The following is a 13,390-nucleotide window of genomic DNA, read 5'->3' on the forward strand; positions in this document are numbered from 1 at the left end:
TATAATTATGCTACACTTCTGTAGGAGACACACTTGGCTACTTATGTGCCAATTTCAAGAAGTTCAAGTTTAGTTCAATATTCTTCCCCCTGCCCTCGCCTTTTCTTTTTTTTTTTTTAAATGAAGTTGATTTCAATAGTTTCCCCAAAATTTTTCAACAAAAACTAGTAATGCTACACTTTCCTCAGGCATGGCAACAGGAAGTGTTACCAATGCACTTATGAAAATATATTTCCTATGCTATAAGAAGCTAAAATTTCTTACCCATATGAGAAAGCATCATTTGATCTCCACTTCGAAATGACTGAAGCTGCTAATCCAGCCAGTAGAGCAGTACAGTCGAAAAACATATGAAAGGAATCTGATATTAGACCTAAACTAGAAAGGAGCAGAAATATTTCAGTTAGTTCCATAAGGCCATATTAAGTTTGAAATTCAAAATGCTTTTAACACTCCCCCCTCCCCCCGCCCAACACCCACCCTAGCAGTGCACACTCCTGTTCCTTTTGTGTCTGAGATTATAAATACTATTGAAATTACTGAGCAACCGTCAGGTGGTGGGGCTATCTGAATGTGGCTTCCCTATTACAGAACTCCCATATAATGCCCTTAAGAATAGTTATGATGCTTTAGACAGCACATGGAAAAATTCCACTACTGAAAAACAAGGTTAGACTTCCTAAGTCTGTACACATAACATTTAGAAGCCAAAGTTAAAAGGGTCATTATATGCTAAAAACCCAACAAGGTTCCATGTTTATTGTCTCAAGAACTTGATCATAGTCAGTTACAGGCAAAAAGATGGCAGTTAAAAAAAGTAGGCAACTCTGTCAACTCAATCTAGAATTTAAAAATATATAAAAGAAAATCTGATTGTGCATCATTTAGAATAAAGATAGGACAACTGAAACTTAATTCTCTCAATATAAGAGTCAGAAAAGAAGTCCACTTCCTTCCCCTCTACAATAATTCCATTGATCCTATTGTGCTAGCAGGAGAAAAATGTGTCAAGCAAAGCAAACACATGAATCATTACTATATTTAGTATTACTATTGTGGCAGTGCGTAAGGATTCAAACAAAGATTAGAGTACCACTATACTAGAGACTGTAGAAAAGCCACCACAAAGACAGTTCTTGCCACAGAAAGCTCACAGTCTATGGTATGCAACAGATGATTGTAGTTATTAGTTAAATAAAAATATCTTAAAATGTACTTGATAGGTAAGTCAAACGTTTCAGAAAGTTTTTAGATAAAAAGGTTTTGCACTTGAAATTAACTGATTTATCAAGCAAACAAAGTATTATTTGTAGTTAGTGAATTGAACAGATAGTTTTGGGTCATCATGTCCCTCAAAATTTTAGAACTAATAGATTCTCATTCTCTCAGTTTTTATTAATAGGTTTATTCCATTTTTTCAGCTCCCACTTGGTTTCTTAACTTTGAATGAACAAGTAATTGAACTAAACTAGTCGAATAAACTGTAAAGAGAAAATATTCTCTCTGCACCTGCTGAAGAGACTACTGCTGTCAAAAGATGGTTTAGTCACTTAGCCAGTGACTTCCACCAGTTTAGTGGTTTGTCTTTCTTTGCTTAATTTCTTTTAAATTATTTAATATATGACAGTTAGTTTAGGCCTTACCATAAGCTGCCATAATTTAAAAAATAAGCCTGTATTTAATTTAAATTAAAAAATCTCTTTCTTTTAGTCATCCATTTTTTAATCCAACTTGTAAGGATCCGCAGGTCTACACCCCAGGTTTGCAGAGTCGTGGGTGACCAACACCTCCAGAGTGCCACTAGGGAGTCAGGCAAAGCACCATCTATTCATTATGGGAGGGGTAGTCACTGCAGAAAGTACTGCCCAAAGATGTCAGCGCAACTGAACCCAGTGGTCGCCTGATCGGTGCACATCAACTATTTAAGCCTGGAGGCTGCTCCAAGGAACCATCTGACCAACGATGCAGACTCTGGCTTGCCGCTGCTACAGACCTTGTCTTTTCTCCTCCATCTTAGTCCTGACTTAGATCCAATCCTGGCTTGACCATGCTACCTGCTTTCCTGACGTGGCTTGGCAACTAGTCTCAGCTCTTGCCTTTTACTCCGACTCAGCAGACGTCACTGGCACCGACACCCTGCCCATTATACAACCTGGGACAAGTCAGCAGTTCTACGTGGTTGACAGCGTAACCAACGCATTGAGTAAGGTGCAGATGCATTGAGTAAGGTGACACTCGTATGTAGTCATTTTTCAGAGTACAAATTTACTTTTAAGCTTGAACCAAACGTGTGATATTGCTCCCAATACATTCGGACAGCACACAATCATTTCAGGCAACTAATTTTTTTAACTGTGCATACTGGGTACTATGCATTATCAGGACGGCATGTAAGGTGTGCACCATAAAATGGCATTCCAATGCCCCTCTACAGTGCATACGAACATCAGAAGCCATTATGCATTACTGAACTGTGACAATACAGAGTCTCCAGTAACTCAAGCAGCCAGTGTTTACAGAAGTGCTAACATAGCAGGGAACAAGCACAATAGTAGGGTAGGTAGGGCATGTTCATGTTAAAGACTTTTTATAAAATCTAATAATTCAAAAATGTTGTTGTTTTAGGGGTGGGGAAGAGAGGAATCCCAAATGACAATTCAAGCAGCCTGCAACTTCTTTTAAGTCTTTGCTTGGTCCTGAGTTCATGAGCAGTAAATTGAGCCTAATGTACATCATGCTGCCAGAAGCTGCAATAGTGTGAAGCAGCAAGCTGGAAAGACTTGCAGCTCCTTTAGGAAAAAATATTGTATTTTTAACTCAGCGATAACAGATATTTTCTGAAGGAGACTTAAACCAATATCAGCATCTGCTTCAAATCATAATTAATCTTTCACAGCAGCACCTGGACTAGGGTGAAATGAAACAGCACCCACTTCTTAATGCCATTCAGTGAAAGCAATGGATTCCATTCAAATGTTGGGTTAGACTCACTTGTAACATTACATTTAGAATAAAAGGAAGTTTTCCTACAAGGCAATCCATGTGCATACATCACAAACATAATCAACCAAACAGCTTTCTTTGTAAAGGCCAAATAACAGAAAGGTCACTTCTGTGGTTCTTTGAGGAAAAGTTACTTCTGCACTTTCACACATGTCTGATGTACCTTCCAGTACTAATGCTTTCATAAAAGCAGTGAATGATGAGAGTCACATTAGTACCATTTCACAGAACTGAAGATTAGGAGCTAAGCTTACATGGAAATGCAGAGGCCATTTCAAAGAATCACCAAAAACTTCCCCCACGCACAATTACAAAATATTTAAGGGTCAGAAAATGTTTTTAAATGGACTTGTGTACTTTTGTTGATTTATGATGTATAACAGCCAGATTTATTTTAAAGTTTGCTTTTGTCTTTTTACCTATCAAGAATAGAAAAATCTATTCTTCTCTGATTGTGCTGCAAGACATCTGGGAGTTCCTAGAAATGTTTTCTGTTATATCTAACACTAAATTTAAGGGGAAAGGGAGTTTAATATTTGGGCAAAGAAACCTTCTATTATAGATTACTAATTAAGGTTAAATATATGTTAACTAAAAAACAAATCCAGAATTTTAAGTAGCCTTACTTAAGACTTCTCCTGAAATTACTCAACTTTATCTTGGCTCTTGTGTGGTCCTCCAGTTAATCTTTAAACACAGACAGGACCTGAATTTCTAATGTAAAAAAGGCAAACAAGCAATTTTATAAAGAGATCTTTCAGACCTTCTTTACCTTAAAAAAAAAAGTCAGCAACAAATGGCACAAACCACATTTTCCCCTTTAGCAGGTTACCTATACAAAAACATAACTGTTTTCAATTAACCTATTTCAGACTCTAGAATATATACTGTTTTGCTAGATATATATGTGAACACTGGAATTTTCAAAAGACCCTAAATGAGGTAGGTACAGTACTCAATCCCCTTTGTATTTCAGTGGGGGATAAACACCCAACTTGTTTAGGCTTCTTTGAAAATCCCAGCCATATATCAGATATAATTAAATTTAGATAATCTTGCAATATAGGAGCTTCTGTTTTACATCTTAGTAACCATTCAAGTGAGAAGTACAAAATGAAATCTACTTAGCAAGTTTTGTTTCCTGTTGCGAAAAAGTCATTAATTCCCTCTTTTTAAAAAAATCCAATACAATGTATCGTAAAGCCAGTATTTCAGACTAGTTAATTTTACAGTTCCTCCTCAGTGAATTGATTTTAAAATACTGCTTTTGATTATAGGGTACATACTGAATATTTCTAGTTTGTCAAGAGAATTCTTAAATGTGTTTTGACAAAAGGGACTAGAACTGCTACATTGCTAGCACGCTGCTCAGTAAGAAACTTGTCTTTCATTTTTTTCAGAAGTATATTTTGTGAGCAAGGGGGCACTTTGGAAGAATTTATAAACACACAAGAACTGATACCAAATTATTGCATTTGTACCTAGAAAAAATATCTATCATATGCAGTTGGTTGGCATAGCAGCAAAAAGATTCTGAAGTGTGAGAAGTTGCAAATCTTTTCTTTTAAAAGGACAGTACATCAGTTTAGCATTTTGCACAGCAAATGTCTCTCCTAAACTGCCAAATTCAATTTATCCAAATATATTTAGATACAACTGTCATAAATATAAAGGAAAGGGTAACCACCTTTCTGTATACAGAATTATAAAATCCCTCCTGGCCAGAGGCAAAACCCTTTCACCTGTAAAGGGTTAAGAAGCTAGGATAATCTTGCTGGCACCTGACCAAAATGACCAATGAGGAGACAAGTTACTTTCAAAGCTGGGGGAGAGAACATGGGACAAAGAGTTAGGCTGTCTGCGTTATGCTTTTGCCGGGAACAGATCGGGAATGCTCTTCAGAACTCCTGTAAAAAGTTAGTAAGCAATCTAGCTAGAAATGCATTAGATTTTCTTTAGTTTAATGGCTGGTAAAATAGCTGTGCTGAATGGAATGTATATTCCTGTTTTTGTGTCTTTTTGTAACTTAAGATTTTGCCTAGAGGAATTCTCTATGTTTTGAATCCGATTACCCTGTCAGGTATTTACCATCCTGATTTTACAGAGGCAATTCTTTTACTTGTTCTTTAATTAAATTCTTCTTCTAAGAACCTGATTGTTTTTTCATTGTTCTTAAGATTCAAGGGTTTGGGTCTGTATTCACCTATGCAAATTGGTGAGGATTTTTATCAAGCCTTACCCAGGAAAGGAGGTGTAGGGCTTGGAGGGATAACGTCTCCAAGTGGGCTCTTTCCCTGTGCTTTGTTTAACACGCTTGGTGGTGGCAGCAAAGGGTTCAAGGACAAGGCAAAGTTTGAACCTTGAGGAAGTTTTTAACTTAAGATGGTAAGGATAAGCTTAGGGGGTCTTTCATGCAGGTCCCCACATCTGTACCCTGGAGTTCAGAGTGGGGAAGGAACCTTGACAACAACACACTACATTTAGAAGCTAATCATAATTAGGAAGCTTTTGTAGTCATTACAAAGATTTAACAGAATGATGCTATAAAGACATGTTCTAAATGGCTAGGAGGCTGTATGTACATAGTCATTGCAAGAAGCATGGTGCCACTAATTCTTAAATCAAAGCAAAGTAATTTGTCACGGTGTATAAAAAACAGCAATAATGTATGCCCTAAAGGGGGCGGGGAGAAATGGGGGGCAGAAAATTTTTTCCATAGCTAGTCATAAAGAAGCACCCTTTAAATTCAGTGACATACCACAAGGAATATCACGCTTCTGGAATCATAATCCCAAATCCCACAGCAAACATTTGAACCTGTCATATGTAAACATAGCAGTAAAGAAAAAAAATGCTAAGTCTTACATATATTTAGCTTTTCCCATCAGCCATCAATTGTATAGCGATATCAGAATAGTTAAACTGAACAATAATTTTATTTGATGCTGCTATACCTGCAGTGACCACTGCCAAGTAGAAACTTTACCAGAAGACTTAATTTATCAAGTACCTCTAATATTGCACAATAACAGATTTGTGTGTGTGATGATCAAGACCCATTTTCAAAAGACAAGCAGAAATGGTAGTAATATTGTTCTCAAACTCACTGGCAAAGTTCTACAATTACTACTATTTACATCCATTATCCTTTGGCTGCTGTAAATAGTTGTGGCCATATGAAAGAAAACATCGGGGAGGGAAGGTATTTTCCTATTTTAACATCCCACACATAGGTTAATGGCATAAAGAATCCTTGCTTTTTTAGGGAAAGTAAACTAGCAGGTAAAGTATGAAGATGTTTTAATTAAAAACATCTTCACAAAACTGGGTCATATACATGAAGACAGGCAAGGTAAGTGATCCAAAGCAGTGAGAGTATAAGTATCAGGCACAAGATCATTTTGGATGTTTAAAATGAGATATTATTCAAAAATATGTTTTCCGGCACTTTATTTATTAACATCTCTCTGAATTCTGCCATTCATTACAGTATGTAAACTGAATTTCCCCCCCTTTATTTAAAAAAATGGACAATGAACAAAAAAAGATAGGTAGCAACCAACTGCTTATTTTCACACTCAGTAAACCAAAGATGTCCACATTCTCTATATTCCCTTTTCAGACCTCAGACCAATATTGGGAAAACATGCATATCTGAAATACTTGTTACTCTGAGTAAAATTCTTTGCCAGAATTCTTTTCTAAAAGGCAACGCCTTCATTCTAGGAGATTAAAAACAGACATTTAAGATATAAATAGGCATATGCCTATTTATTTGGCCTGTGAAATGTAATTTGAATTTGGGCCTATAAAAAGTTATCACAATAAGCATCGTGTTACTAGTGATTTAAAAACTTATTTCCATTGTTCCATATTACAAGTCATTCATACACAATGTTCTGTGCAGTTAGTTATTGCTGTATTAGTGCTAGAGATTGCAAAAGTCAACTGGGAAACTGCCAAGAACTCTATACAGTCATATAAATCCAGAAGTTGAAGATAACAAGCTGTTACATGGTATGCTAAGTGGCTCATCTCACCATGACCATGTAACTAGTACTTCATAGGCGGCCTACTGGTTTCCAAATACAGTTTACAATGCTGATTTTGATCTAGAAAGCCCTAAATGGCTGGGATTCACCTATTTGAAAACTGTCACTTGATCATTGCCATTTTTAATTGTTTTCACTGCACTTTCCAGGTGAGATTTTTAACAACACTCAGCACTGGTCTAACTTTAATGTTTTGGCAGAACATTACAGTCTGGCACGAATATTTTATTTGTTAAGCTTACATAAAGATCAGACCTTCTAAGATAAAAACCTTCTAAATGCAAACGTGTCTGATCCTTAGCATCTACCATCCTAAACCAACACCTGGTTTTCTAATCCTTTTCAATATAAAACTATAAAAGCAGTACAAATTTAGACGCAGATATCCAACCACCACACACGTACTCACTTGTAAATTTACCGAAATTGTATTGTACATAAGATTCAGCTCTTACCCTTACTGTAGTCTTCTTCATTATAAGATTTTTTTTAAAGATGTGATAAAGCTGTATGGATGAGTATTTAGACTATTCTTGATTTATATGAACATTTTAATCTTCATAAACAATATTTTAGCCACTTTTAAAAATCTAGCGGACATTTACTTCTGAAGATACTACTAAAGGAAGCGGGATGTAAATTTTACAAGATTAGTAATGAAATATATAGCCTTTTATTACTGATTATCATTTCAAACTCAACCCAGATCAGAAGTAAAGGTTGTTCTATTTCTGACTCTTTGACGGTCTACATGAAATGGGTTTGACTGTCTCAGTTATCAGTAAACAGACCACAGAAGACCACCTCTACAACTAGCACACCTGTTGGCAGTTTCACTAAAGGAAGTCAATGAACAGATTATTCTTACATTTTAAGGTGAGCCTTCCAAGCCACTATGGGCAAACTTGAATTGTTGCCATTTGTGTTGGTCCTATTCCAAGCCTGTCACTTCAGAATCTTTTGTCAACATTCAATTCACAAAAAGAAAAGGAGTACTTGTGGCACCTTAGAGACTAACCAATTTATTTGAGCATGAGCTTTCGTGAGCTACAGCTCACTTCATCACAAATATTGTTAAAAGAAATCAGGAAAGACACGCTACCCAAATTTAAATGAATAACATTATTAACTACTTTATAAATTAATCATGTGGTTAATATTTACCAAACAGGATACAAAAAGATCTAGATCAGCTGTTCTCAAACAGAGGGTCGGGCCCCAAACTGGGTCATGACCCCGTTTTCATTGATCAGGGCTGGCATTAGACTTGCTAGGACCCAGGGCCGAAGCCCCACGGCCCAGGGCCAAAGCCTGAGAAGTTCAGCACTGGGTGGCAGTACTTAGGTTACAGGCCCCAAACCTGGGGCTGAAGCCCTTGGGCTTTGGGCCCCGCCACCCTGGGTGGCAGGGCTTGGGTGTTGGCTCCCCCTTCTCCCATCTTGGGTGGTGGTGCTCCGGCAGACTCAGGCTTCAGTCCCCCCTCCTTGGGTCATGTAGTAATTTGTGTCATCAGAAGGGGGTTGCAGTACAATGAAGTTTGAGAACCTCTGATCTAGATTAAAAATAATCCCCAAAACACTTGGTCTGTAATTTTAAATTCAGAACAAAACAGGTTATAGTCTTTAGGAGTGAATGGGTTATACACTTGAAAATTAGCTACCAGTGATTAAAATGACACTGAAGTATATTTTCAAATGTTGTTCTGATAGGTAACTTTGTAGTCCCTGAAATATAAGAAGTACAGACTTTATAAATCAATCAAGTGTACTGGGAATTAGGATTACAGTTCCAAAAGTCTTTTTTGGTCCTACCAATTATCAGTTCTCATTCCTCTTACCCCAATTAAAAGCTGGAAAAGCAATCCCACTATAGCCATAACACTTATTGCACACAGGTTCAACTACCTTAGTTAGGAGGAAGATCACAGGAAGGGTGGTGTTAGGACTACTTTACTGAAGAATCATCCTCCTTTGAAAACTAATCCCTCAAACAAGGTTATTTCTAAAACTTTTTAAATCTGAATTGAACATTTCTTTCTCTAACTAGTATCTAAGGAGGACTGTTCCAAGATGCCTAGAATGGGGAGGAAAACAAAGGCTTCTACCTTCCTCCTAGTTGTTAGGAAAAAGTTAGCATATCAAATGAAGCTGTAGTGCAATGTCCTGGAATCCCGAGGCAATATTTTTTATGACATAGGTACATCTGCTGCTCACAGTCTCCAATTATCAAAGATTTTACACTCAAATAAGGCTCTCTTCCCAAAGGAAAGATCATTTAGATTAAGGCAGGGTTCAAATTTAGGAATAGCTATTCCTGATTAATTCCCCGTGGGGAATTATTCCAATTCTGAAATAAGATCACCTTCCAGAATAACTTAGTGTATATACAAGCTCTAAGTAAAGAGGTGAACATCTTTGGCCATCAAGTGTGCTTATGAAGAAGCAGCTTCCTAAATAGGACAGGATAAAATATATTCTTTTGGCAAACAGCAAGGGATTGCAGAATAAAGACATAAAATACAATCACATATCTGATTACAATATACACTCAGACCTGGTCTACACTTAAAAGTTAGGACAGCAGAGCTTTGGTGCTTAGTGGTGTGAAAAATTTACATCCCAAAGCAACATCCTCAGCATAGATGCACTAGGTCAGCAGATTCTTCCAGTGACCTAGCTACTGCTGCACAAGGAGGTGCATTACCTACAGCAATGAAAAAACCTCTTCCATCATTGTAGGAAGCATCTACACTATAGCGCCGGAGCAGCACAGCTATAGCGCCATAGCTGTGCCACTGTAGCGCCCATAGTGTAATCGGGGCCTTAGATAGTATACTAGGATAATGGGTGCTATAGAAAAGCCTCTGATAGATGCCAACCTTTCGGAGCTTAATTCAACAATGATAAAACAGCTCAAACACAACTCTCTCTGACCACATCTATTCTAGTGAATATTTCCAACATCTGAGACTTTGCTCTTAGCTTCTCCCATCAGGACAGAGACGTGAGCAGAATATTCGGACATACCTAAGGCAACAATATCAAGTATCAGATTTGAAATCCTTTGATCACCTGGCCCTGTTATACATCCTTCAAAAGATCAGTTTTAGAAATCTCTAACATCAACCCTTCCTCCATACCAGAATAGTCTAATTATGCCCACAGCAAACTATTCACAATTCTCAAAATAACTACAAAGTCAAAGTCAGGCGAATCTAAAGGATTAATTGCCATTCTGTGCCATCCGAACCATGCTGAAGTAGCAACTCTTTTGATGAAAGCAAAGGGTTTTACCATATGTTGAGTGAGACATTTAAAAACAATCATAGGAGGGTAACAGGAAAAAGAGCTTTTCACCTCTAGGTTAGTGCTTCAAGTAAGGTCCACAATAGAAAACAGTTAGTCTGATGGACCTTTTACAGTTTGTGAAGTCAGACCAAAATCTGAGTTCAGAAAGCAGGGATCCACTGTTGGCACTGACAGACACCTTTGTGGTCAGTTTCTGTAGAATCCAAAAACTGAATATGCGAAGACTGAAATCTCTCATCTTAGGAACAGTCTCTCTGTCAGAGAGGCACATCCATGGTGCAAAGAAATCTGCCACTGTTTGTACTCTGCCTTTTAAAGGGGACAGATTATTTCTATTTACACTGGTATCAAATGAGCACCTTAAACCAGCACCAAAAATCACTTCACTTTTTTTTATTTCAATTTTTACTATTGAAGTATTTCATTCTGATTCTTAAGCTTTTGTCCTGTCTGTGTCTTGTCTAGTTTTGAGTTTGTGAGTTAGTGGCATGTATTGTTTACCTATTCCAGGATGTTTCAACTCCACTTACGGATACAAAGATAACGGCACTCTATGCAGTGTTACTTCGGCCTCTTGGCTGTCAGTTTATCAACACTTTCACTTTCCCAGATAAAGGATCCATGTGGTAGGTAGGGGACAGGGGAGGGCAACTGCAGCAATCCCCATATGGTGCAGTGCACCCCAGAGCCACCACTACTCCTCTGCCCTGAGCCCAGCAGACAAAGCAGAGGAGACGGGGTCATAAGCCCTCTTCAGCAATATGCAGGATAACACCTGAGAGATGGACCCAAGAGACCAGAACTGGCTACCCGATTTTTATACCTATTTTCTGGGGTCTAAGCATGGCCATTATACACCTTTCAATTCACACCCTTCCTTAATCAGAGTTAACTCCCAGGTGTAGACAAGAGCTCAGACTAGCAGGGTGCAGTGTCAGGGAAGGGGGAGTCACAACCCCGCCATCACAAAGCTAATGCTGTAGGAATCTTTCTTCAATCATTCAAAAGCCCCACTCAAGCCTGGTTATCAATCTGAGACATAGAGCCATTGCCCTGCCCGGGGCTTGAGAGACAAGCATAGCCCTGAAGCTGATGGAAGCTGAGGGTGGGAGGGGGGCAAGGTCAGGGCCCCTGACTTCCCCCGACTCAACCTCCCCCACTTCAGGGGCACCCCCGCCCGTAAACCCCGCCTGCCGGTGCTCGCACTCCAAGCCCAAAGCCGGAGGAGCCGCCGCCTGCGGCCCAGTAGACGTGGCACTGGCTGCGGCTGCCGCTGCGGGAGCCGCCCCCCCGCCGCGCCGGTACCTGTTACTCCAGATGCCGTAGAGCAGCTCCACGAAGGCGAAGGAGAGGTTGAGGCAGAGGAAGAAAAACAGGTTCCGCGAGGTCTTGTCGGACAGGATGGACCTAGACACACGGCACAGCGGTCACTCGCTGCCGCGGGCCCGGAGCAGGGCAACCGCGGCCCGGGGCACGGCCAGGGCACGGCGGCTGGCAGCGTCACCCCGGGGGGGAGCCGCCGCCGCCGCCCCTTCCCTCCGCAGGTGGGGGGGGTCCCTAGGGCGCCGCTTCCCGGTCCCCTGCTCCCAGGCACAGAGCCTGGGGGCCCCCAGCCCCGGGGAGCGCGCCCCAGGGGACCCCCCCAGGCCCGGGCCCCGCCGCTCACCTGAACCAGCCCGAGACCTTGCTGAGCAGGTTGAACTTGGGCGGCTTGTACTCATCGTCCTTGATGGATAAAGGCAACATCTTCCCGGCGCCGGCGACCCCGGAAAGGAGCAGGGCAGGCTGGGAGCGGCGCGGCTGCCGCGCCGGGATCCGCCTCCCACACTTCCGGCATCTGCTCTGCGCCTGCGCAGGCGCCACGGGAGCGAACGGGCGGGGCCAGAAACCTAGTTCCACGTTTGGGGGCGGAGCTAGACCAGGAGACGGGGGCGATTGGCAGGACAACGGCCCCAGACTCTATCCGGAAGGGGCGGGGATGGGTGAGGGCAAGCTAGTGCCTGAGCCTGGCGGCGCGTTCCCTTCCTCCTTGCTTCCCGGCGGGCCTGCGTGGGCTTGACGGGCTGGCCGTGAGGTGCTGCGGTCCTGTGTGCTGAGGCTCGCAGCAAAGCTCCTTTAACCAGAGCCTGCGGAGGAGATATGCCTCTGATCGTTCCTCCTTGCTGCAGCCGTTTACACCTTGCTTCTCCGTCCTGAATCCTTTCCTGGATGTTCAAAAATGACCTTTCCTTGAGTCTGCCCTCTCTCCGCACCCGGAATCCTCTGTGTGGTACGCCCATAACTACCTCCTTTGGAAATCAGAATGATCCCGTTTTTACTGCATAGCTTCGCTGCTTGACCCAGTCCCCTACACACCGCAGCTTGACAGCGCAGTTCAATAAAAGCAAGCCTTTGCTTGCAGATCACCTTCATCTATTGATAGGCGAGACCGCTGTATGGATCCTCCCTCCGCCCACACAGACACCAGTCTAGGGACGCATTCTATACAGCAATTTCTTTAGCTATTTCATTTCCATGCATTTTAGTCAGAGTTCTCAGAGGCAGCCAAATCCTAACGCTTTCTTGAAAGATTTATGCTGTTACTAAATAAAACCTACTGAAGGTGGCGGCAAAATCCTCACTGTACTATAATATCCTATAGGATAAAATAGTATTTGTATCAACGAAGGCGTGAATAGGTTAGATATGTACATTTCCTCTTTAATTTTCTATCCAAATGAACTTCACATAATTATATCTTGTTTTTCTGTGTGACCAGCAATCTATAGAGAAATATTTGTATTTGAACTGGAATGAGGAAGAGATTTAATAATAAAGACTATAAGGCAAATTAGGGAAATTTAGTTTTATAGATTCTCAGGTACATTTCAAGGTGAACTTCTCCTCCCATAAAACAGACGGGTACCATCTGTGACACTGAAAACAAACACATGCAAAAAATATCTGATTCTCTGTAAGAATCAAAGCTTGCTTGAAAGTAGGGTTGACAAACTGTTATGGTCGGGATAACGCATGAACTACAAATTC

General features: G+C 40.6%; 1 protein-coding gene across 2 annotated transcripts in view; it reads right to left on the bottom strand.

Moving 5' to 3' along the window:
- The window catches only part of SLC30A7 (solute carrier family 30 member 7), a 48,039-nt gene extending 35,851 nt beyond the window's left edge, over positions 1-12,188 (bottom strand). The window contains exons 1-3 of one of the 2 annotated variants that reach the window (XM_077824929.1): positions 12,030-12,188; positions 11,669-11,770; positions 265-373 (exon numbers count right to left, since the gene is read on the bottom strand). In XM_077824929.1, the coding sequence (XP_077681055.1) occupies positions 265-373; positions 11,669-11,770; positions 12,030-12,084 (266 nt within the window). In that variant the 5' untranslated portion in view covers positions 12,085-12,188. Of the gene's footprint in view, positions 1-264; positions 379-11,668; positions 11,771-12,029 lie in introns of both variants that reach the window. The other variant, XM_077824928.1, reaches the window with a different exon arrangement.
- Between the last annotated feature and the right edge of the window lie 1,202 nt (positions 12,189-13,390).

Source organism: Eretmochelys imbricata, chromosome 8, assembly GCF_965152235.1.
Source record: "Eretmochelys imbricata isolate rEreImb1 chromosome 8, rEreImb1.hap1, whole genome shotgun sequence".
NCBI lineage: Eukaryota > Metazoa > Chordata > Testudines > Cheloniidae > Eretmochelys > Eretmochelys imbricata.